The sequence below is a fragment of the Ahaetulla prasina genome, chromosome 14 (genome assembly GCF_028640845.1).
Source record: "Ahaetulla prasina isolate Xishuangbanna chromosome 14, ASM2864084v1, whole genome shotgun sequence".
NCBI classification, from domain to species: domain Eukaryota; kingdom Metazoa; phylum Chordata; class Lepidosauria; order Squamata; family Colubridae; genus Ahaetulla; species Ahaetulla prasina.
In genome coordinates, this window is record NC_080552.1 from 17,682,950 (window position 1) to 17,708,817 (window position 25,868).

General features: G+C 42.6%; 1 protein-coding gene across 2 annotated transcripts; it reads right to left on the reverse strand.

Annotated features, from left to right (window-relative positions):
* Positions 1-284: 284 nt before the first annotated feature.
* On the reverse strand, positions 285-21,844 carry RAC1 (Rac family small GTPase 1). 2 transcript variants are annotated; one of them, XR_009152070.1, is made up of 7 exons: positions 21,573-21,743; positions 13,074-13,145; positions 11,115-11,232; positions 5,316-5,378; positions 4,125-4,284; positions 990-2,288; positions 285-846 (listed from the first exon to the last, which is right to left on the reverse strand). XR_009152070.1 is itself a non-coding variant. In XM_058156995.1 (6 exons), the coding sequence occupies exons 1-6, from the start codon at positions 21,605-21,607 to the stop codon at positions 2,158-2,160; spliced, it is 579 nt and encodes a 192-aa protein (XP_058012978.1). In that variant the 5' UTR covers positions 21,608-21,844; the 3' UTR covers positions 285-2,157. The 2 variants fall into 2 exon arrangements, 1 of the variants encoding a protein (XP_058012978.1); XM_058156995.1 differs by having other exon boundaries at positions 285-2,288; positions 21,573-21,844.
* Between the last annotated feature and the right edge of the window lie 4,024 nt (positions 21,845-25,868).

Here is a 25,868-nt window from a genome sequence, read left to right on the forward strand (position 1 = left end):
AACTTCCAGCGGCCACTAAATGAACTTTTGTAAGTGGAGGATTACCTGTAGTTTTTTTTAAACAAACAAAAAAAAATTAGGAAGCAAGAAAAACCAAACCAGAGGGTGTTAAGAGGCAGGGGAAACAAGCCACAGTACAAAGCTCCAGTCCCATGGTGCACAACCGGCACAAAGAATTTAACCACCAGGAGGTGGTTAAATTCCCATCCCTGGGGATAAAAGCCCTGCGACAGGATGGCACCTTTGACACACACCATTGCAACTCACAGGAGTCCAAACTGTAATCCAGGTGTGGTTTAAGAATTTATTAAGTCATACATGTAAAACAGACTGCTAACTTGCATTACCAAAAAAGATCCAATGTAAAAACTTCACAATCTTGCAAACTCCCATTTATATATATATTTATATATATATATATATATATATATATATATATATATATATATATATATATATATATATGTATGTATGTATGTATGTATGTATGTATGTATGTATGTATGTATGTATGTATGTATGTATGTATGTATTTGTTCTAGTGATTGAAAGGGGGTGGGGGGGGGGAATCAACGTGTTCTCGCCAGCATCTGACGTACAGAACCTCACAGGCCTGATTACCGTTGTTAGACCGGGTTCCTGGGAATGTTAAAACAAGCCATGTCAGTGTTAGTATAAATTAATACAGCTTCAGGATACCTGGCAGATAAAAGAAACATTAGCCAGAGGGGAAAAGTGGGGTGAAATATTTAAAATAAAAAAAAGAGAAGTGGTCGATCAACTGCCCTTGATTTTTTTACACCAAGTTTATCTTCAAGACTGAAGAAAGTTTTTTAAACCAGGGGTCTCCAACCTTGGCAATTTTAAGTCTGGCGGACTTCAACTCCCAGAATTCACCAGCCAGCTTTGCTGGGAATTGAATTCTGGGAGTTGAAGTCTGCCAGGCTTAAAGTGGCCAAGGTTGGAGACCCCTGGTTTAAACCATGTACATAATTAAGACCGGGGTGGGGGGATAAAAGACAGGAGGCTACATTTGACTGGCTATCTTATCCAGAAAAAAAAAAGTGGCTAATACAATTTTTTTTTAAAATGCTTTAAAATACAAATTAATATTGCTCAGGAGGAGATTCTATAAGAAAAGCATCCAGCAAGAACATGTGGGAGAGGGGGGACCAGCTCAAAATTGTAATAAGCTTAAAAAGTCCCTCCAGAATAATATGAACGAATACTCTAGAAAAAAACTCCAACCTGCTGTTCAGCTTGTTCATTTAGCTGCAGGATGGAGGGTTCCTTTTGTGGGGTTTTTAAGCGTACAAGAAAGAGGGAGAGAAAAAAAATATCCCCTCGGTTTTAAACTAGTGTGTTGACAATGTAGTGTACATTTGATCTTTTACAGCGTCAAAATACTGTCTGGCCGTTTCCGTTGACCGAGTCAGTCGTCTTTCCTCCAAGAAAATAGTTACTCTGCCGTGAAGGAAGACAAATACATTTCGAGAGAAAAAAAAATAGCTTTAATCACAGACCTTAGTAGATTTGAGATATATATATATATATATATTTAAAAAAGGGGAAGGGTTAATCTGGAGTTGTCAATTATTGCATTTGTTCAAGCACGAAAAGATGGGTGTGAAGAAGCTGTCGGATGAACGAGTGTATTTTTAGACAGCAATGGGTTTTTGTTTTTTTTTAATCTTCCTGGGAAAACCCAGATTAAAGTGTTGCAACTGCTAATAAAATGTTAGTATTTTTTAAAGACACCTGCCTGACTTTGTAAGAAAAGAGAAGAAAAAAGACAGGTCTGGTGGCTTCAGGTAACAAAGCACAGCAATCCAAGAAGAGAAAGCAGCAGAAAGTTTGGCAACAGTTGATTGATTAAGTGGAGCGATAAGGGGGTGGTGTTGGGTAGGGGGTAAAATAAGGCCTTTATATAAGTTTGTCTTAAAAAAAAGAAAAGGAAAAAGCAGAAGGAAGGAAGGAAGGAAGCTAACTTTTTTAAACAAAGGGAAATACGTAAGATGGCTGTTTAAGATAACCTGAAGGGGAAGACAACCAATTAAAAAAAAAAAAAAAAAACAGAAAAGCAGAAATGCTCCATTATTCCAAGCAAAGCACAAAAGGTTTTTTGGGGGGTGAGGGCTGGGGAGAGCAGAAGTGGCATTAGAGCAGCAAGCATTTTCTCTTCCTCTTCTTCACTGGAGGGGGGCACAGGACGGCTCGGATGGCTTCGTCGAAGACTGTCTTGAGGCCCCGCTGCGTAAGCGCTGAGCATTCTAGGTATTTGACCGCTCCTGCAAAAAGGAAAGAGCAGCTGGCTGAGCGATAACATGGATCCCCAAATCCTAAAATAAAAAAATAGCAGCAGTGGCAACAGGAGAACACAGAGACTACAAGGAGCAGCCTCACAAAAGGATTTAAATACCGTATTTTTCGCCCTGTAAGATGCACTCTCCCCCCCCCTCCCCAAAAAGTGGGTGGAAATGTCTGTGCATCGGCGGCATTTGCCACCGCCTGTCACTGCTGCCACTGTGGAACGCTGGAGCCTTTGCTACCGAGCAGCTGACTGGTGATTGGATCGGCCTCCCAGAATACTGCCGATCAGCTGTTCTAAGCGCCGGGGATTGGTGCCGCCAAATGGCGGCAATCAGCAGCAATGGCGGCGGCAGCAATCCCCGCTGCCTTAGAAGAGCTGATCGGCGGTATTCTGGGAGGCCAATCCAATCACCAGTCTGCTGCTCGGCAGCGAAGGCTCCAGTGTTCCCTGCCACCGCCAACAGCTCAGCTCTGTTAACCAGTGGTGAGTGCAAAGGAGCAGAGCCGCTACGATAACGTGCTGAAGTTGAACAGGCTGTTTGCTGCATGGACATTAGCCAGATGAATCTCTTTTTCTTTCTAGGACTGATGTCCTTGTTGCAGGCGGGCCGAAAGGCAGCCCCCACTCCAATCTTCATATCTTTTTGTACTCCTTATATTCAGTTGTTAGATAGCATGGGATTTTATTTCCAATGTAAATAGCTCTTGGATTCAAGTTAAGTAGAGAGGGCCCTTTAAGAGTGTCGGTCTGACATAATTAAGGGGGGAGGGGAGATTAATGTTTTGAATTCAACAGGAACGTTTGAGCGGGAACTCTAACGGACATTGCATTCCTGATATGATTGACAGCCAGAGACCTGCGGAAGAAGATTACCCCAGGACCCCAGGAAGGAACTGGCATTGGACCAAACCTGATGACCTCTTGGAGGGAGAAATAGGGGGGATATAGATTGTTAGCCATATTTTGTCTCAGATTCAACTTTATACTGCTGCAATCAAGATGTACCTAGTAAAAGTACTTTTCTTTATTTTCAAATGAAGTCAAGGTGTATTCTTTCCTAGATATAATCAGAGGCAGCCTGACATGCATGCTGGGAGGCAGAGGCAGATTTTTTTTTCGTTTTCCTCCTCTAAAGCTATGTATCTTATGGTCTGGTGTGTCTTATAGTGCGAAAAATACAGTATCTCATTTCGTCTATCTGTCTACCAATCTTCTCTTTTTCTCATCTATCATTTATCTAATTTTTCTCTATCTATCATCATCGGCTGGACTGAGGGCAGACACCACCTCTCTCCCTTGTTCTCTGCTTTCTACATGTTTATCTTACTTTTTTGGGGGTAATCATAGTTGTATTTCTCGCTGTGTCCTCTTTTATTGTTTATTGTTTTATTTTACTTCTGTTCACGCTCTTTTCATTTCTTCCTTTTTATTGTTTGTAAGATGCCTAGAATAGCCCAATGGTGAGATAAACGGCAAATAAATTTAACAAATACATAAATCTATTCATCCATATCTGTTTATCGCCCTATCCCATCTATCTCATCTACCAACCTCTAACCTATCATCTTTTTCTCGTCTATCTATCCATCTCATCTAACACATATCTATTTATTTAACCCTGTATCTCATCTATCTATCATCTTTCAATCAATTTTATCTTGTTTCTTTAAAAGGTATGGATTCCCAACTCCCAGAATTCCTGGCCGGGGAATTGGAATTCTGGGAGTTGAAGTCTACACCTCTTAAAAGTTGCCAACGCTGCTCTACAGTCTCAATCTCTAAAAATAGCCTTTCAAATGGGCCAAAGGCTTACCGATCTCCTTCGCCATGGCAAGGCCTTGTGGGTAGGTGATCGGTGTCAGCTTCTTCTCCTTCAGTTTTTCGATAGTGTCTTTGTCATCTCGGAGATCAAGTTTGGTTCCCACTAGGATGATGGGGGTATTGGGGCAGTGGTGTCGCACCTCTGGATACCACTGCAGAAAAAGGGGGGGAAAATATCAAGTTGTTCTGCCTGGAAAATGAACACTGTAAAAAGATATACAAAGCCAACTTTTTTTTTAATTTGAATTTATATCCCGCCCTTCTCCGAAGACTCAGGGCGGCTTACACTGTGTTAAGCAATAGTCTTCATCCATTTGTATATTATATACAAAGTCAACTTTTTATTGCCCCCAACAATCTGGGTCCTCATTTTACCTACCTTATAAAGGATGGAAGGCTGAGTCAATCTTGGGCCTGGTGGGACTTGAACTTGCAGTAATTGCAAGCAGCTGTGTTAATAACAGACAGACTTAGTCTGCTGAGCCACCAGAGGCCCTTCCCACCAATGAGCCAGTGTCTTAAGGACATGATGGCGAACCTATGGCACTCGTGCCCAAAATGGCACATGAAGCCATGTTGCCCGGCATGCATGGTCTTGCCTGCATGTCTTCCGGGTTTCTGGCACGCATCCACGCGCGACGATCAGCTGTCCCCCGCGTGCGTGTCAGTGCCAAAACCTGGTGTGTGCATTCACACTGGTCAGCTGATCATCGGGCACGCATGCGCGCTAGAACCCGGAAGTTCAGCTTTTCCAGAGCACAGCCCTAACCAGTGTGTGTGTGTGTGCGACATTTCCGCGCAACATTTTCGGCACTAACACTGTCTTAAGGCGTGTCTACTAACAGGGCACATCACTGCTTCGTTTAAAAAGAAAAAAACCCCACTTGTAAACAAAAGGAAATAGAACAAGCTGAGTTCAGAGCTGTATTCCACCCTGAGCTTGACTGACAGTCCATAACAAGAAAAATGCCACTGGTTTTTACCTTTAAGGTTAAACCTTTAATGTTAAAATAGTGAGGCAAGCAGGATACCGGTTCCATTTCCAAAGCGATTGCCGACATTTCTAAAGCCACATTTTTCTATTCACTGAGCTTATTCTTGATGGATTCATTTTTCTGCTATTAATAGCCTCTTAAAAGGAGGGCAGGAGAAACAATAAACATGCTCTTTTTTTTTTACTCACCTTTGCACGGACATTTTCGAAGGATGCTGGGCTCACAAGGGAAAAGCAAATTAAGAACACATCCTGCAAAACAACATCAATAAAGCCTTAAGTCTCCAGGGGCTTTGACAAGGTTTTCACATAACCAAGCTCCACCGATGAGTTCGAATTACCAAGAAAGAGCAATTTGGGGCTGGCAGGATAGAACATGTCAAAATTATGCTTCTTTGGCATTCAAAATGGTATTGAATACTAGCAGACAAGAAATGCTACAAGAATGAAAGGACCCACCAAATGGGTGACTTAGTCCTTTACCCTTTTCCAAATGAGTTTCTGCCTTAAAAAGTTACCGATTCCTTTTCTACGGCGTAAGATTTTTATTTATTTATATCCCACCTTTATTATTTTAATAATTCAAGGCAGCTAGCATAGCCAATACTCCTCCTTCCTCTTCCTATTTTCCCCACAATGACATCCTGTAAAGTGGGCTGGACTGAGAGAGAGGCCCAAAGTCACCCAGCTGGCTTTCATGCCTAAGGTGGGACTAGAACTCAAGAGTCTTCTACTGATTGGCCCAAGGTTACCCAACTGGCTTTCATGCCTAAAGCAAGACTAGAATTCACATTCTCCTGGTTTCTAGCCTGGTGCCTTCACCACTAAACCAAACCGCATTTGGCTGCACGCTGTATTAAATCACATTCATTAGTCGCCCTCACTTCGATGTTCTGTGAAGTGTCAGCCACTCAGCCAAATACACAACTTCAAGTTTTCTTTAACACCACCGCAACTTGAAAGAAAAATAAATCTCCCAACATTTGCTCCAGACCAAAATCCGTGATTAACCCACAAATTCACAAACGCCTTTTCTCAAACATCAGAAATCCCCCTAGGCCTACACCACATCTTCCCCTGCACATCGACAGCTGGGCTGTTCCAAATCAGAGAGCCCTCGGGTGTGTTAGTTGATTTCAGCTGCGGAGAGATCAGCTCCTGAGGCCTTCCTAGTTAAGCATTTGCAACTGTAATTAACCATGCATCCAGGTAACGGGTGGAAAATTGGTGGAAAATATGCATGCTCCCATAGTTCCCTGCAGCACCTCTCACTGGCTGGCTAGGTGGCTCCTGCCCAGACCATCTCCTTCCCATCATTCCCAGCCCCTTTGAAGGAAGTGGCTTTTGTAAATGCTTGGATTTAACTGCTTGTTCAGGAACAATTACCTAGAGCAAGGGGTCCAACCGTGGCAATTTTAAGAGCTATGGATTTCCCCAGCCAGCAGAGTTGAAGTCCACAGGTCTTAAAAGTGGCCGAAGTTGGAGGCTCCTGACTTAAGAGTGGCAGGAAAGTGCCAGAGGAGAAGAAGCCAAGTTTTAAAGCTGCAGAAGCGGCAAAGAAGAATGACAGGGCACTGAAAAGCGCTTGGAACGTAATGGATGAAAGCATTACATACGCAGAGTGGCTGCCGCTTCCCACTGGGACTTAAATCCTTACCATTCGTTCTTTCAACCTAGTAATGGCACGAGACAATTTGGGTTAATGTTAGGAGACGCTGGTAAAAGACAGTCTTTGCGCATTGGCGGAAAGCGGGCACGACATTCCCAGGATTTTACGGCTTCGGAATGGCAAGGGATCGGAACTTAGGACTGAAGTGGGCCACGGTTTTCCTTTCAAATTCCGCTGGTTGTGGAAAACTAGTCCAGAGAGGAACTGATTTGAGCCTCAACTTTTCTGCAGGGAAGATTTCCTACATGAAGGGAGTATTTCTGTGTGGGTGTTGCTGCTTTTCTACACTCGCCCACTCTGGAGAAATGTTTCTGTACTTAAGAATGTTCAAAAGTTTAAGTCCAAAGGGGAAGAGTTTAGAAGAAAACCACACACACACAAATTGAACACTTAATATGCGTTATATATTGTCCATTGAGCTTCTTTCTGGTAAACCCTCTTTGTGTGTGTGTGTGTGTGTGTGTGTGTGTGTGTGTGTGTGTACATATGCAAATGTGTGGCCATTTCTGGGGGGATTTCCACCACCACCACCCCTAGTACCTGCTTCTGAAATTTAATACAACTTTTACCAAACCTCTTTATAAAGAGATTACAAAACTTTCTAACAGCTGGAGGCACCTAAGATCCTTCTCCAGTAACATCTGGCTCAAGGTATCACCTTACCCTGAGGTTATATGTTTCTGCGGGGAGAAGCTGAGATAACTCATTGTGCGACGTGGAGAGAGGTATCTTACAATATTAAAAGTGTGGTGAATGCAACCTGGGTCTCCAGGAAGGAGGGGTTGCCTTCCAGAGAAGCAAGAGACAATGCAGTTCAGATAGTCGGTGCGTGAGAGAAAGAGGGTGAAGACAGCTCCATCCTAACTTCCCAGGGAGTGTGCTTGGTATAACTCTGGCAATTTTAAGCCCTGTGGACTTCCATTCCCAGAATTCCCCAGCCAGCCAAATCCCATCTAAGATCTATGGCAATATATGCTGCTTTTGGTAGAGTTGCTTGTTTCGGTTGTTGCTGGCTGGGGAATTCTGGGAGTTGAAGACCACAGGGCTTAAAAGTTGCCACGGTTAGTCACTCCTGCTTTATGGGGATGGTAGCATGGACATGGTGGCTCATGTCCATGAGCTCATCGATCAGAAGGTCGGCAGTTCATTGGTTTGAATCCCTAGCGCAGCGTAGTGGGGTGAGCTCCCAGCTTCTGCCAACCTAGCAGTTCGAAAGCACGTAAAAATGCAAGCAAAAAAATAGGGACCACCTTTGGTGGGAAAGGAACAGTGCTCCGTGCGCCTTTGGCATTGAGTCATGCTGGCCACATGACCACGGAGACGTCTTCGTACAGTGGTGGCTCTTCGGCTTTGAAACAGGGATGAGCACCGCCCCCTAGAGTCGGGAACGACTAGCACATATGTGCGAGGGGAACCTTTACCTTAGCAGGTTTTAGTCTGGCAAGATTCTGCCTAAAGGTGAGGCACAATATAAAGACGTTGGCTTAGCACAGGGGTCTGCAAACTTGGCTCTTTTAAGACTTGTGGACTTCAACTCCCAGAATCCACAAGTCTTAAAAGAACCAAGTTTGCAGACCCCTGGCTTAGCAGAATGACAATGTGTTTTTCTTGGTTTTTGGAGCCTGACACATTTTCAGCAATCTTAGAAAACAACTGTGGCTGGCAAGTTATTCAACTCTCCTTTGTTTTTGAGCCTATTAACAAAGGAGAATGGGAGAGGCACCACAATGGCTCCTGCGCTGTTGCCTCACTCCACTCCACTTCGGAGGTGTGCTTTCCCCCTCCCCTCGTCATTTGATTGCTGTCCCAGATAAATCCCGTTTCTCTGGAACAAAGAAGTCTTTTTTTTTTCTTTTCTGGCAGTTTTTGTTAGAAGCAGCGAAACTGTCAACAAAGGGCTCTTTCGAACTCGCTCTTCCGCAAAGCCAAAGCAGGTCACAAGAAACTGACTTGCCGGAGTTGTACGTGTAAAACGGTTAGTGAGCAAGCGAAGAAGGAAATAAATGTTCAAAGAACTGAACGGTTGAGCATTTTCACTGGAGGGGTGGTGAGGGAGGGGGGAAACACCACCACCCCGAATCGATTGAAGAGCCAGGAAAGGACCTCAATCTCTTTGTGGGAAGTGTATTAATTATTTCGGTGGGTTTTGAGAAGAGTAAGCTCTGGGCAAAGCCATAAGGAGAAGCCGGAAGAAATACCTGGATCACAGGTGCGCAGTTTGGCCCATTTTGACAGAGAAACAAAATATTGCAACTCATGCAAGTCACATTAAATTCAGGGTAGGTCTAGAATAGCTTCACTTAACATTGGAGAACAAACCTTGATGGCCATAAAGGTGTTAAAATATTTGTGTGTCCTTGTGTGTGTTAGAATATGCTTTGAGGTTAGTTTATAAATTGTTTGTGTGTGTTTTTGCTTTGGTTGAGATTATACGGGTGGGCAGGTCCTAAATTTGACGGATAAAATGAAAACAGTTCTTAAATTTATCTAACTGCCACCCAGTCTTGGAAAAACACAGTTTTCACACAAGGGCTCCCTTAACTTGCCATGGTGAAGTGGGAAAACCCAAAACACTAGCTAGTTTCTCACTTTGAAAGACCCCCCAAAAAATAAATAAAAAATAAAAAAATGGCAAGAACTATGTTGTAGAGAGACTTTTATGCTGTAAAGTCCACTAGTTTGAAAGCAAATAGATCAGGGGTCTCCAAGACCTTTGGACTTCAACTCCCAGAATTCCCCAGCCAGCACGTGCTGGCTAGGGAATTCTGGGAGTTGGAAGTCCTCAAGTCTCCATGTTACCAAGGTTGGAGAACCCTAAAGTAGATAACTCCAGTTCCTCCTCCTCCCTCTTAAATCCCAGAATGAAGAGATGGGGGCCAACAGGACATCAATCTGCATCACACAGGTCAGATGTCAAGAAAACCTCGCTCCGAATGCTGCCGTTTAAAACAAGCCAACTCATCTCATTTTAGTGTCATCCGGGAGAGACTACCTAATAGATTCATTTATTGTAGGGCCTTGGTCACCATTCCTCTCTCAAAGCCAAGATTGTCCTTAGCAATGGGAGCGTCGGATTGAGCCTGAATAGCCAGAACAAAGATGGCTTTTTTTTTGAGCAAAACAGTGTTGATGAAACTCTTTGGCCTCCTTCAAGGGCAGATTTGATGGCTCACTGGGTCTTTTCCTGTTGTTAAGTTTTCTATGCTTCCTAGATCTATTAATCCACCGGGATCTGATTTTGCTTACGTTCTGGGCACAATACAGACTTACGACCACAACCGAGTCTAGAATTTATGTTGCTAAGTGAGAAGTTTGTTGAGTTTTGCCCCATGTTATGACTCTTATTGCCGCATTTGTTAAAGTGAATCACTGCAGGTGTTAAATTAGGAACAGGGTTGGAAAGTTTAATCTGGTTTCCTCACTGATTTTGCTCGCCACATCACACAAAACGTGATCATGTGATCTCAGGATGCTGCAACTGCCATAACTATGAACCAGTTGTCAAGCATCCGAATTGTAAATCATGTGATTTACAAGTGTGAAAAATGGCCGTACGTCACTTTGAGAGCCGTGGTTAACTTCAAACGGTCACTAAACAAACTGTTGTAAGTCTCTACCTGTACTGTTGCAATCCAGCTTGGCCTATGGTCCAACGCTAAATTAAAGCCTTAAATAGGTCAGCCATGGGGCCAATGGACAATTTGGTTGGAGGGGGCTGGAAAAAAAGGTTAGCAAGAAGCAATTCATGACAGCAAAGCGAGGGAAAGCAATCACATTAAAAGGGAAGCTGCTCATTGCAAGCCCTTGAATACTAAAGATTAAAATTTCTTGACATTTTACTGGAAACTCCACAAATCCCAGAATCGCACCAGGCTGCTGGGAGAAGGAGAGAGAATGGTTTGACCACAAGATTTATGGCTCCCAGGCCAGGAAGGATTAGTAGTAGTAGAGGTGATATGGGAACTACGACAGCCGGTTTGCAAGGGACTGTGATAGTGAGTTGGTTCAGGGGCCTCCAGCCTCTCGGCCGTGAACTGGTACCGGGCCGCGGCCTGTTGGGAACCGGGCCGCACAAGCAGCGGGCGAGTGAGCAAAGCTTTATCTAGCCACGTGGGGGAAATCTAGGTTACGCGTGAAAGCATCCCACCTCCCCCACAGGTCTGTGGAAAAAACTGTCTTCCACAAAACCGGTCCCTGGTGCCAGAAAGGTTAGGGACCGATGGGCGAGTTCATTTTACATTAGAGCTAGAAGTTTCTCTGACTGCCAGCAAGCCTATAAGAAGACAAGGCGGATGACTTTGCCAGCGTGTAAAGCTTACTGTTTGTGGGTAAGACAGCGGGCGTAGTCTGTCGTAGTCTTCTTGTCCAGCGGTATCCCACAAGCCCAGGTTGACCGGCTTCCCATCTACCATCACATTGGCAGAGTAGTTGTCAAATCTGTCAGGGAATATGAAACCATTAGCACCTTCTTACCCACGCTCGGACGTTCTCCTTGAAACAGAAATGAAATGAAATCTTGATCTAGCAAGGATGATGTTACTTGGTTAGGTAATGAGACGTCTGCAAGAAAACGAGCAAGGAGCCGAGCAAGAAAACGAGCACCAAGGAGCCCTCAATGTCAACTTTGGGTTGCAATGATAAGGCTCGTTTTTTTTTATAAAAAGTTTTTTATTTTTCAGTTACAAAGATAAACATTCCATCTTTCTTATGCAGTGCGTTGTCTGGGTATAAACATCTCTGTGCAACATCGTTCCTCATTTGCCACATCGTTCACATTCACATTATTTCTCTAAACTTAATATTATGATACGTTAAATAATTAACCATTGTAAAACTCTCCATTTTCTTCTTAATATCTTATAGTCATAATACCATATTAACATTAAACATCATTATTCACATTGTAGATATACTAACAATTTTCATCTTATTTATCTCTCTATCGTAATATATTTTCTACTTATTCTTTGGCCTTCTTCATTTCCAAACTCCTTTTTTATTCTCCAACCATTGATAAAATACTTCCCATATCATGTAATATTCAGTTTGCTCTTTCTCCTTAATTGCAAACGTTAATCTGTTCATTTCTGCACGTTCTAATATTTTCCTTATCACCTTCTCATCAATGGGAATCTTCCACTTTTCCAATATTGTGCAAATACATTTCTAGCTGCGGTTAATACACAAATAATTAAATATTCATTTTCTTTACTATAAATTTCAGGTAAAATTACTAGCAGAAATATTTCTGGTTTTGATAAGGCTCATTTAAGATAGAAGTACAGTTTTATTATGGTTTAGTCTATTTCAAAGAGCAATTGTGCTTTAGGTTTTTATCGGTGAAGAAAGTTGGAGGTTTTTTTTCCCCTATAGCTTTTTCCCCTCTTTTTTGTCAGGCCCCATGTTTGTTTTTTCCCTACCCAACCTTTTCTTCTTTTCAGTTTGTTTTGTTTTTAAAATACTTTTCTAAACCTTAATAATAATAATAATAAACCCGCAGCCCATTCTCCTCAAAGCCAGCCCAGGTCAGAGTACATGCAGCTTAAAACAACACCTCTATAAGAGGTTTAAGCCCAAGTAAGGAACATGGTTTCTCAATTAAATGATAAAATAAAAAGAAACCATGCCATCTTAAAAGATTAGTAATTTTATATTTTCAGAGTTGACTCTGGTCCATGAAATCTTGTGTCTTTCAGATGCTGAAGTCTTTGTTTCCCCCCCCAAAAGTTTTTTTTTAATCTCTCCAAAAACTGGCAATGTGCTTCTGTAATTCAACACTGTGATATTTCTGAGTTTTCTTTTTTTAAAAGTACATTATTGTAGTAACCTGCAATATTAATTTAAATGAATGCAGAATTATTTCAATTTCTTAAAATAGCACAAGTATTTCAGCACAAGGGGCCCTTGGCACAGGAAACCTCTCCCAAAGGAGTTATGTTAAAACAAATGATAATGTTGGATTTCAGTCAACAGATGCTGCTCAAGAATCCTCAAGCATTGCAAACTTCTATTTTTAAAAAAAAATATTTTACAATTTATATATATATTTTTTGCAAACAGCTCAGAGTCATAGGGGAGCTAGGCAGGGAGCAAACTGAATAAATAAAATAAATGCTAATTTTCCAGAGATGGAGAGCAATTGCAAAGACACTTATTCTGTAACCCAAAAAATATTTGTGCCAAAAACACAGCTCCACTATTATAAAGCAACCCAATCAAGTCTCTTTATGATCTTTTTAACACTTAAAAAATGATCAAAAGAAAAATTAAGTACTCACACAGTTGGTATATATTCTCCAGGAAATGCATTGGTTGTGTAACTGATGAGTAGGCATGTTTTACCTACAGCACTGTGAAAGAGGGAGAAAAAAAAATCACCATAAGAAATTATTCATGTGATGGAGATAACAAGCCAGCCATTCAGCAGAGAAAATTAGCTGTTTATTAGTACTTGAATTTAAGCAAGATAAATCTAATCCTTTCACTGGTGTATATTTATGATTTATTCCTGCCAAGTTAGATAAAGGATTCAAAGTCTTTTAAAATTCATGCTTGGCTGAACTCATACTTTAGATATACCTTTCTTACAGACTGCTAATTTGCAGACCAGACATGCTAGCTTTCCACAAACAGAGAATATCAAACACTCAATTTTGCGAATTTTCTGGAAAACACACAGATGGCCGTTATAGAGAACTGGATCCTGGGTGGAGTTCTTAAAATATTTCTGAAGTGTTCATTCAAAGTTCTGAAGCCAGAATTCGTCATCCCAGCTTTGGGGTTATTAGACCATTTTAATTTTTCTTAACCTAACGGGTGAACTGTGATTTCTGGCAAATCCTGTGTAAGTCAATTTTTAAAGCAGAATGTCTGTTTTGAAAGAATAGTTGCTTCCTGCTGGGCACGTGTGGGCTCCAGCGTGCAGTTGCTGTGCATTTAAAGCTATGAAACCTAAATTAATGGAACAAATGGCATTTCGTGTGGCAGGAAGAAAAGAGCCTTACCACAGGGAGAAACGTATCAGCACAGAATTAAGAAAAACGCCCACAAGCCCACAACGGTTTTAGGAGAATGGAGGTTTCTTGAGCTTTTTTTACTTTCCAAGCCAGAGAGGGCTGAATTCAAGTAGGGTCTCATGAATTGGTTCACTTCTCGGGGTAGCGACAGAAGAAACAATGGAAAGAGAACACTTGGGCTATTTTCATCAACCAATCCTACAGAGGCCAGGCCAAAGTCCTCTTGAATGCACTGTGAACGCACCAGAGCCCTAATTGTACCACTCGGCGTGGACTTTTGAATTACATCATTATTTTAAAGTAATGGATTGACAGAAGTTTTTTTTAAAAATTAAACTCAAACGAGAGAAGAGCACGCCTATGAATTCAAACATGAGATCTCCGATATAGGAACCAACTGCATTAAAATGAGTTGTTTTCTGCAATGCATCCATTGCTTTCCTCTCCTAATAAAAATTGGTTTTTTTTCAGCTGTCCTGAAGAAAAAAACCCAACCCATTTCCACGTCCAGATAATGTCACTCCCCCCCCCTTTTTTTTTGGGCAGTGGGTGGAAATTCTTAATTCATTCTGGCACGGCTACAAGGCAACCAGGAATTTTACTTCAAAAGCAAAAAAAAAAAAAAAAAAGCTAGAAGTTTTGGAAATGTTTGATTGCGGGGGGGGGGGGGGAGGATAGGGGGTGGAGAGGGTGTCTTAAACAGAACAATAAAAGGTACATATGTCTCCTTCTGGTAGTTTATAGTTGCAGAAGGGAATATTTGTAGCTTGGGGTTGAACTCTCAGGTTGTTTTCTTGCAGATGTTTCATTACCCAACTAGGTAACACCATCAGCGCTACAGGAGAATTGGGTTTGCTCTCTTGTTTTTTTTAATCCTTCCAACATTGATGATGCTACCTACCGTAATTGGGAAACATCTGCAAGAAAACAATCTCAGAGAGCACCAAGGAGCATAAAGTGAACCGGGCTATATATTGCAGGTTTCACCAGTCTCCAATGAAAGTGGATTTCCTTGCTGTAGCTTTTAGCTGAAGGACCTGTTCTTCTTGCCTTGGTTTTAAGATGCTACCTCTGCTCTGAGATTATGATACTTTTACTCATAATACCAAATCGGCAATTTTGTAAGTAAATAAACGCGGATTCTTTTCTCCTTCAACCTCTTAGCATTCTTTGAGTAGCACATCTGTCTCAGATTTCCTACAAGTATAACTTCAGTGGTCGTGCAGCACAGGTCCAGGAAGAGAAAGAAATACCCGCAAGAACAAAGGCATTTGTTCTATTCAAAATATCCCGTCTTCTAAGCTTGCTGGCTTTTAGCCTGATGAGTCAGCGCTGTACTCGGCTCCAAGACGAAAAGTTTGATTTACCTAGAGATTCTGTCATGATCCTCCGGTTCAAGTAAACAGAAGGCTTCTTAGGGAAGCCAAGTTTATTTCAGAGAAAAGATGAGGTTAACTCTTGCTGGATGCGTTAACTAGTCAAAGCCCAGAAGAGCTGCACGCAAGCCATAAAAATGCAAGAATACAGAATACTGGCTTGTTTAATCCTGTAGGTTTTTTGGTGTTTTTTTTTTGCCCTGATCTGGAGCTTGGAATGTCCTACTTGGGGGGAAAAAAACCAGGCTGATTCTGGAATTTCCACAGCCCTATTTATCGATCTGTTTTCCTGGGGCCAGAAAATCGCATCGCGCCCCTTCGGAAAACAGGCAACCGTTGCTTACTTCACAATTCACATTCTAGGCTGATTGTGCCTAACCTAATTCCTGTCAATATGCACGGGGCCTGAATTCTCATCATCCACAGCCATTTCAGCCAATGGCTAGGCTAGCTGGAAGTTCATGGGCACTGCAATCAGCACAAATGGATGGGTGCTAATCTGGGAGCGAATGTTCTGGGTCCACATTGTAAAAAGCTGGCGCTGGGATACCGCATCAGCTCATGAACCACAATAAAAAGCTGACTGCAGCTCGCACATTTGCACAGGCTACAGCAGAGGCTCAAAGAAAAAAAAAACACACAGGACTGGACAAGTAATAAAAGGCTATAGGTTTTGAACAGTGACCGTTCAAAGGTACAACTGCACTGAAAAAAGGAGACTTAGAACTGTTTTTCGCACTCAAGACTATTGCGGCATCCCCATGGTCACGTGATCAGGCAATTGGCTCTCAGTTATGACGGTGGCAGGGTTCCCCGGCAGCCATCCCCTTTTGCGTCCTTTTGCCGAGCAAAGTCAATGGGGAAGCCAGATTTGCTTAACAACCGGATACGTAACTCATCAACTGCAGTGATTCGCTTAACGGCAGAGGCAAGGGCGGTCGGAAAATTGGGCAAAACTCACTTAACAAGTGTCTCATTTGACAACAGAAATTCTGAGCTCAATTGCGGCCGTAAGTCAAGGACCTGTATTCACTTCCTTCCCCCAACCCTGTAGTCACAGTGAGGGCATTATGAACCCTAGCAGGAGGAGCAGCAGCTAATCTGCAAAACAGGTTAATGATACACTACTGGCCAGTGTGATTTTCTGATTTTCCCCTTGCAGGACAGCTAAGAAAATTCCCTTCTTTTGTGTTTTCACCCAGGTTTTTGTTTTTTTTTGAGGTGGGGGAGGAAGAGAGAGAACAGGAACGGCCGGTCATATATCAAACCTCATTTCCTGGAGCTTCTCAATAAACACAAGAATTGTAGGAGGGAGTGGATGCCGTATAAATCAGCTTTAAATTATCACTGCTCGTCGGGCCTAAAAGTTGTGGGAAACTTTTTAAAGTCATTGTCTTGGAGCAATCTGGGGGAAGAGAGGAGGTCTCCGCTATTGTGAGGGGCCAGGAGACAAACATGAGGGTGTCATAAAAGCTGCTCCTGGCACATCTGGTTCCAATCGGTGCAGGGAAAGGAAGCAAAAGGGCGTTTCTAGTTTCTAAGTAAATAGTTGGGTGTTCTTTCCATTATCGTTTTTCCTGTTTCACCTATTAGGTCATGATGTCAAGAAGAACATGGGGGCCCAGAGCCACAATTTCTGATTTTGGCAATACTTTACATAAAGCTTTACCCAAGCAACATCTAGTTCATCTTTTTAATTTCTCAGAACAGAGGCCACAACTGTCCTTTGCAATGGTGAAAGGCAGAGAATCCATAAGGCGGCATTTCCCAACCTTGGCAATGTCCAAGCATATGGACTTCAAATTCCAGAATTCCACAACCTGCAGAGCCATTGCTGAGAATTCTGGGAACTGAAGCTGAACCTTGAATTTGCCATGGTCGTTGGGAAGCGTTACATTAAGAGTGTTTTTTTAGATTCCTAAAATCCCACCATTGATCTACATGCTGAGCTAATCCTCTTTAAAGAATACTAGAATTGGGGGGGGGTGTTTATAATTTATATTTGATATTATCAAATCTCAACTACTTTTAAGTTGTATTCAGTTTACTGGGTGTGCTGTTGATCTGTATGCTTAATAGCCAAACATGAGCAAAGCTAAAAATGCTAACAACCAGAAACAGATAGCATTAGGAACAATGACTCCCGCTATTGCAAAACCTGCTTATTGGTCATAAAATCTGTGAACTGCAAGGCTTAAGGCTGATAAGGAAGTTTTTATTTTATCCCAGTTTCATTCATAAAGCAAGATTGTTCAAACCGTCCCAAACTCTTCAAGTCACACATTTTAGAGAATCAGCAAAGATATTATGGTATAAAATAATGCATAAACACAAAAGTAATAATACACAATAATTGTTTAGCGATGTATTTCCCCTGGGAAACAAAAGCTGCACAGTCCAAAGAACTAAATTTTGTGCACTGCTTTCTCCCATGATCAACTGCAGCAAAATTAACGAAGAGAATATCTGGTAAATCCTTCTCCACTCTCAAACCAAATCAAGAGTCAATAAAGGCAGGGCTAGAAAAATATTTTAAATATTTAAGAACTAGAATCATAGTTACGATGCTATCCAGAGCTATTTAAAAAAACCCTTAAATTTTAGGCATCATTTCTTTTGAAGGGTGTGGATGCCCAGCCATCTGGAGGATTTTTGAAAGTTAGCAGGATCCCTCTAGCATTTTTTTTTGAAAAACTTCTTTCCAAAATTCAAAATTCTGAAATGAAGAAATTAAAAATTAAAAACCAAGCCACATTTTCAGTGCCTGAATGGTACCATTTCCTCATTCTCAAAGGTAAGTAAGTGGCTACTCAAATTTAGGCAGATTGTGGATAAGGTTTCAGGGAAATTTCAGAGTTCAAAATAAAGGCTTGACTCACTACGTTTAATATTTAGGTTGTACGTAACTACCTGTGTAAAATAGAACATCCACAACTAATCTCACCATGATCCCCCTTAACAAAACGGAGTGTTCATCTTACTACAGTTCATTTCTTTCCATTTTCAAACTGATTCATCTCAAAAGGCTCCACGCAGGAAGCACAACTTCTCCAAAAATATTTTGGGCACGGGCCAGTTGCTCAAAAAGTCTGGCTTCTTTTTTTAAAGATAGCTAAAAATAGTCTTAAAATAACTCCAGACTTTGAAAAAAAAAAGAATTTTTTCTTTTGTTAACCACAAAACAAAGCAAAGTTTCAAATTCTTGGGGTACTACCGAAGAAGGGCCAAAAAAAAAAAAAAAAAAAAGCAAAAACACCCCACAATAAGTCACTAAAATGTTGGGACCTCACCCCAAGGATTAGGGATTCTGCCCAAGACACACTTCAATGAAATCTACACAACCCCACTGTTTTGAGCATTCCAAAGCCTCAGCTGCCTTGATAACTTTTCATTAAAAAAAATCTACCCCCTTTACAAAAGCTAACCATCTTTATATCTAGGGGCATTTACACTGGGTCCATGTAAACTCTGGGCTTGCCATAGAAAAAAAAGCTATTTTTAAAGAAACAACTGTAGAACATGTCTCTTGTTTTCCCATCTTAACTCATTCCCAGTTTAGAGAACAAAGAAAGAAAGCCAGGAATCTATTGAGAAACTGCCCCACAGCAAAAGACAAAGGTTTAACCCTTATCTTACAATTCAAGGAGTGCCTTTGGCTTCACTTATTGAAATCAGCTTGATCAGGACAATTGAAATGTACTCACATGATGCCTAAGGAAACCGTAAATCAGGATCAAGGGAAGGACAGAGAAAACAATATCAGGCAGTCCTCGACTTATGACAATTGAGCCCAATTTTGTTGTTGTTGCAGAGTTAGTTGTTAAGACAGTTTTGCCCCATATTACAACCTTTCTTTGTTAAGTGAATCACTGCAGTTACTTAAACTAGTAACACAGTGGTTAAGCGAATCTGGTTTCCCCCAATTGACTTTGCTTGTCAGGTGGTCACGTGATTCTGGGACATGGCAACGGTCATAAATGTGAGTCTGTTGTCAAGCATCCGAATGTAAATCACGTGATCGTGGGGATGCTGCAATAGTCATCAGCGCGAAAAGGGTCGTAACTCACTTTTTTTCAGTGCCGTTGTAACTCTGAATGGTCACTAAGCGAACTGTTGCAAGTCGAGGACTACCTGAAATGCTTCAAATGTAGCCAAGCCTGAACACAATTCATGCTTATTGTACTTGGGAATCAGCCCTGCTGAAACGCACTTATCCAGCAGACAAGTCTACCTAGTTTAACAAAGTTTTATGTAAAGTCTAGGTAGACTTGCCGTGGGCTATTTAGTAACTCGCAGAGAAGTCCCAGCTCCCAGGAACAAATTGCAGAGATATCTGGGCTGCAATCTTGCATAGATGAAGTAACAAGCTTCAATTAATCGGGTAGTAATGAGGCAGGATTTGGAGCGAGGAGACCTAAAGCAGTCAAACTTATCCTAACTCTCCCAAGCAGCCTTCCTAACTTGGCACTGTGAGCTGGGCTGGCCTGCAAGCCCCCACCCAGCGCGATTTTATGGTATCTCATTATTGTAAATTAAATGCCAAAAATTGTAATCCAACCCGAACAAAGAACATCCCATTGGAGAAGGCTGCCAAAAAAAAAATTAAAAAAAATTAAAGAGGCATAAAGCGTTCTACATTTCTGGCCTTTCCTGTAGCTAAAGGTTTAATTATAAAAAAAAAGGGAGAAAGGAATGGAAACTCAAGCAAAAGGGTGCCCTTCACCCCGCAAAAATTGGAGATGAAGGAGATCAAAGCACAATAAAACTATCCAGAGTTGTTGAGAATCACGGGACACACCCCTTTAATAAAGACATCCCTTTTAAATCCATTTCCAAATCTTCCTGGCGAATATGTCCATGTTTCCCTGCCCATCTGGCAACTTTCTTCTCCCACATCCCAAAATTGCCCCCCCCCCCCCCGAAAAAGTTAACTGGACTTTCTTGATTTTTCCCCTCTCTGAAAACGTATCCCTTCTCATCCAAGAAGCTTCTTCAGTTCAGTTCAGCAGAACAAGAAGCAGCTTCTTGAATGAAGATTTTTTTTTTAATTTCAAAAGAAATAAAAGAAAGAAAGGAAGAACAAGAAACCAAGAAAGTCAAGTTGTCTTTTGGAAGAAAAGGAAAACAAAGGAGAGGAAAGGGGGAGGGGAGGGGAAGGGAAAGGAAGGAAAAAAGAAAAGGAAAGGGGGAGGGGAGGAAAAAGGAAAGGAAAAGGAAAGGAAGAGGGGAAGGGAAGGGAGGGGAAGGGAAGAAAAAAGAAAAGGAGAAGGGAAGGGAGGGGAAGGAAAAAGGAAAAGAAAAGGGAAGGGAGGGAGGAAGGAAAAGGAAAGGAGCAGGGAAGGAACGAAAAGGAAAAGGAAGGAAAGAAGAAGAGAAAAGAAAAGCAAAGGAGAGGAAAGGGGAGCGGAGGGGAGGGAAGGAAAGGGGAGGAAAAGGAAAGGGGAGAGAGGGGAGGAAAAGGAACAAGGAAGAAGAGGGAGGGAAGGAAAAGGAAAAGAAAAGGGGAGGAGGGAAGGAAAAGGAAAAGGAAAGGAGCAGGGGAAGGGAACGAAAAAGGAAAAGGAAGGAAAGAAGAAGAGAAAAGAACAACAAAGGAGAGGAAAGAGGGAGGGGAGGGGGAGGGGAGGGAAAGGAAGGAAAAAGGAAAGGGGGAGAGAGGGGGAGGAAAAGGAACAAGGAAAGGAAGAGGGGAAGGGAAGGAAAAAGGAAAGGAACAGGGGAAGGGAAGGAAAAGAAACGGTGGAGGGAGGGGAAGGGAAGGAAAAAGGAAAAGGAAGGAAAGGAGAAGAGAAAAGAAAAACAAAGGAGAGGAAAGGGGGAGGGGAAGGAAAGGAGAAAGGAAAAGGAAAGAGAAATGAAAAGAACCAGAACCTTTGGGACAACCATGATTTGGATGATGAAGACTCCCCATAGACTCCCATCATTTTTGAGATCTAAAATCGACCTGAAATCAAGACTATCCTATACAAAACCATGCCCACCCACTCACCCCTCCCGGGAAGATTAAAAAGGGGGGAGCGAGAGAACCCCACTTTTCTGCCCCTCCACTGTGGCTCCCCCGCCCCTTTTAAAGCTCGCATTTTGCATGGGAAAGAGGATCTTTCATCCTCGCGTCTCTTGGGAAAGAAGAAACACCCCCTCCCCACTCCATTCCTTTCAGGGTCCATATTCAGGCCTGGGGCTGAGAAGGGGGGGGCTTGGATTCTCCCCCCCCCTCTCACACACACAACACACACACGCCAGGCTGGCTGGACTCCGACTCCCATAAGGCGCAGCCAAAGCGCCGGCCGGACGAAATCGGCTTCCCTCAGCTCCGCGCGGGAGGGGGGGGAAGGACTGTCGACGCGAGTGGGGGGGGGAGAAGGGGGCCTTCAGCAGCACTCACCCGTCGCCCACCACCACACACTTGATGGCCTGCATCGGGGCGGCTGCTCGGGTCGGGGCGAGCGTGGGCGCGAGGAGAGAAAGGAAAGGCCCCCTCAGCGGCCTCCGGCTGTCTCTCGGCCTTCGGGCTAGCGCTGTTTTCCCTTGAAAAGGAACCGCAAGGAGGGCCCGGGAGAGGAGCCTGAGGAGAAGAGGCGGCGGCGGCGGGAGCTGAGGAGGCAACAGCCACCACCCAAAGCGCGGGGCGGGCGACTGAGGCGAACGCGGAGGAAACAGGAAGCGGCCGCTCCGCTCACTTCCGGCCGCCAACGAGCGCGCGCTCGCCCCGCCTCCTCCTCCTCCTCCTCTCGGCCCCGCCCTCTTCCGGAAGGCACTTCGGACGCCCGATGGGAAAGAGAGAAGGGGGCGGGGTCGAGGCGGCTTCGGGAGCCTCCGTCGCCCTCCTCGGCCACGCCCGGCGCCTGGCGAACGAAGAACGAAGAGGTTCGGGAGGACTCGGGTTAGAGCGCCGCTGCTCTTCCTCGCCTCGGATTTCGGCTCTTCGGCTCGACCCGTCGATCTTCGGGCTTGCGGCGACGGGTTCTCTTGGTCGGGTGTCGCACGGGGGCGCCACGTTGGCGGTCTTTTCGTGCCAGAGTTATGAAAAGTAGGGGGGAAAAAGCAGGAAAAAGAAGGCCGGTTGCTTATCCCGCTCAGTCTTTGTTTGATCTTTTATTTACTTGTCCCCTCTCTTCACCCCCAGCGGGCGGAGGAGTTCAGTAACAATAACAGAGTTGGAAGGGACCTTGGAGGTCATCTAGTCCAACCCCCCACCCACCCCCGCTCACGCAGGAGACCCGTACTAAGGATAGCCATTGCAACGGTTACTTTTTTCCTATGACAAAGTAAGCTACGGAAAATGAATTTCTGGAATTGGGGTTGAACCCAGATTTGAACTATGATTGATTAAGGCGCACTAAGAGTATACTTAGTGTTATGAACCTTCATGCTATGTGGATAACATGATGTCTGGAACCAAGTCCAAAAACACCACACTATTAACCAGAGCATATAAAACATTTGCTAGACCGATTCTAGAATACAGCTCGCCTGTTTGGAACCCTCACCATATCTCTGACATCAATACAATTGAACGTGTCCAGAAATATTTTACAAGAAGAGTTCTCCGCTCCTCTGAAAACAATAAAATGCCCTATCCCACCAGACTTGAAATCCTAGGTTTAGAAAACTTGGAACTCCGTCGCCTTCGACAAGACCTAAGTTTAACTCACAGAATCATCTATTGTAATGTCCTTCCTGTTAAAGACTACTTCAGCTTTAATTGCAATAATACAAGAGCAACCAACAGATTTAAACTTAATGTCAACCGCTTTAATCTAGATTGCAGAAAATATGACTTCTGTAACAGAATCATCAGTGCTTGGAATACTTTACCTGACTCTGTGGTCTCTTCCCATAATCCTAAAAGCTTTATCCAAAAACTTTCTACTATTGACCTCACCCCATTCCTAAGAGGACCATAAGGGGCGTGCATAAGCGCACAAACGTGCCTACCGTTCCTGTCCTATTGTTTTTTCTTCTTCTTTCTATATATATGCTTATACCTCCTTATATTTACCCATATATGTTTATATACTATATAATCTTTTGTATGATTCCTACATATATTGTTGTGACAAAATAAATAAATAAATAAAAGTCTGGTTTTTGAGATGTCTGCAAGAAAACCACCAAGCTCAGCACCAAGGACCCCATAATTCTCCTCCTCCTCCTCTTTACAAAACCCCACTTCCTTCTTGTACTGATGATGTTACCTAATTTGGTAATAAAATGTCTGCAGGAATGCCACCAAATGCCACCAAATGTCTTCAGGAATGCCACCAAACTCAGCACCAAGGACATCATAGTCGTCTTCTTCTTCTTCTTCTTCTTCTTCTTCTTCTTCTTCTTCTTCTTCTTCTTCTTCTTCTTCTTCTTCTTCTTCTTCTTCTTCTTCTTCTTCTTCTTCTTCTTCTTCTCATTCTCCTCCTCCCTCTCTTCTAGCACTGATGTTACCTAGTTTGGTAAAGAAACGTCTGCAAGAAAACCACCAGGCTCAAGACAGGCACCAAGGACCCCACATTATTTCCCTAGCAACAATGACCACCTTATGTGCCCACTTTTTCTATTAATAGTATTTACACTCGGGGTGTGTCTTTAACTGCATTTGCCAATGAAATGATACAATGCCATGATTTTTTAAAAATAGCATCCCTTTGAAACCCACTGTCTAGAACAAATCCCTGTTTTGTACTAAAACCGCACAAGGAGAATAAAACTTCTACAGAGATTTAAGCCTCGGGTGTCCAATCGGTATTTGCATGCCATGTTCAACGAATAGGGGACTGGACTGGAGACTAAAACATACAAAGAACGGTTGCAGGAATTGGACATGGCTGGTCTAGTGAAGAGAAGGACCAAGGGAGACATGAGAGCATCTTCCAATATTTGAGGGGCTGCCACAGAGAGGAGGGGGTCAAGCTATTTTCCAAAGCACCCAAAGGCCAGACAAGGAACAATAGATGGAAACTGAACACGGAGAGATTCAACCTGGAAATAAGGAGGAATTTTCTGACACTGAGAACGATCAACCAATGGAAAAGAAGTTGCCTTTAGAAGTTCAGAAGAGCTTCATCCCTGGAAGCTTTCAAGAAGAGACTGGACGGCCACCTGTCAGAAATGGTGTAGGGTCTCCTGCTTGGGCAGCGGGTTGAACTAGATGACTTACAAAGTCGCTTCCAACTCTGTTAATCTGTAAGTTATCTGTAAGAACTCAGAGCTTGCTAGGAGAACAATTTAAAGATGTATATCTGTTTCTATTGTCTTGATCTTTTAATGTGATTTTTATATGTGGTTTTTTTTTCCCCGCTTGCCCATATACTGCCCAGAGTCGCTTTTGATGAGATGAGCGTCTATTATTATTATTATTATTATTATTATTATTATTATTATTATTATTATTATTATTATTATTATTATTATTAATTAAATTTTTATACCGCCCTTCTCCCAAAGGACTCAGGGCGGTTTACAGCCATAATAAGAAACAACAACAGTATACACATAAAACCATAATTTAAAAAACTTATTATACAAATGGCCGAATTAAAACATTTAGAATAAAACCCCAAATTTTAAAATGTTAAAGCATTAAAACTAATTAAAATCCTATTAAAATCCTATGCCAGTCCTGCGCGAACAAACAAATAGGTCTCTACAAATCTGATTAACAAATAACCAGTAAACCAGCCAAGTTATAGCTGAATGTGAAAGTGGAACAGTTTATGCACTTATATTTATCTTTCTGTATTCCTGGACTCCAAGATTAAATCGTTCCTGTAAATTAAATCACGTTTTCATTGTTTTACATCAGAGGGTCAGACGATAACAAAAATACAACAAAAACACCCAAACTTATGTAAATGAAATTGAATGTCTCAATTATCCTTTAGGGGGGGGTGGCGGGGAGAGAAACACTTCTTTTCCCATAAAGTTGCTCCATATTGTAATTCTGGCAATGTTATTTCCTCAATTCAAACAGCTCTGAAAGAAGGACGGCTCATTCTTTCTTAGAAAAAAGGAAATCCGTTTTAAAATACAGCTGGAACTATTGCATAAGGGATTTTTTTTTTTGCATGGTAACAAAAGGCATGATTAATGTATATGGGTGTGGCCGCCGGAGTAATCCCACTGATGTAATTGTGGAAAAACCGATGCGTGTCACAGAAGGCGAAAGGGGAGAGAATAATTTTCGATTTTCACATCACCTCTTGAAAGGTCTATGTGTTGTGACCCAGGCCCAAGTAGGCAGTAGAAAACTCAGTCAGTGAAAAAATAAACTTTATTCATACAGCTGAGAATTACTTCATTCTCAGCGTAGTCCAACTAAACTAAAGCAAATTTCTCCCAACACAAATTCCTCAGTCCTATCACCAAACTTGGTCCAATTAGGCAAACTGCCAAAGGCCTTTCTTGGCAAAAGTTCAGAAGACACCGATACAAAATAAATGCAACAACACGAAGCTATCAATGTTGTTTTCCGGCAAAGCCCAAACACCGTTGCTGGTCTTTTAAGCCTTATGGGAGGGGCCAATCATCTCTTGGCCCTGCTCCCGAGTCGCCCATCAACTTCCACTTCTTGGTAGCCAGTGTAACTCATCCCCTGGTTTTCCTTCTTCGCCTTTTGGACCATGAACTGGATGGGAGGGGACTATTGTGATAGAAAGATTGGATTGGTCGAGGCGGAGCAGCGCATTGT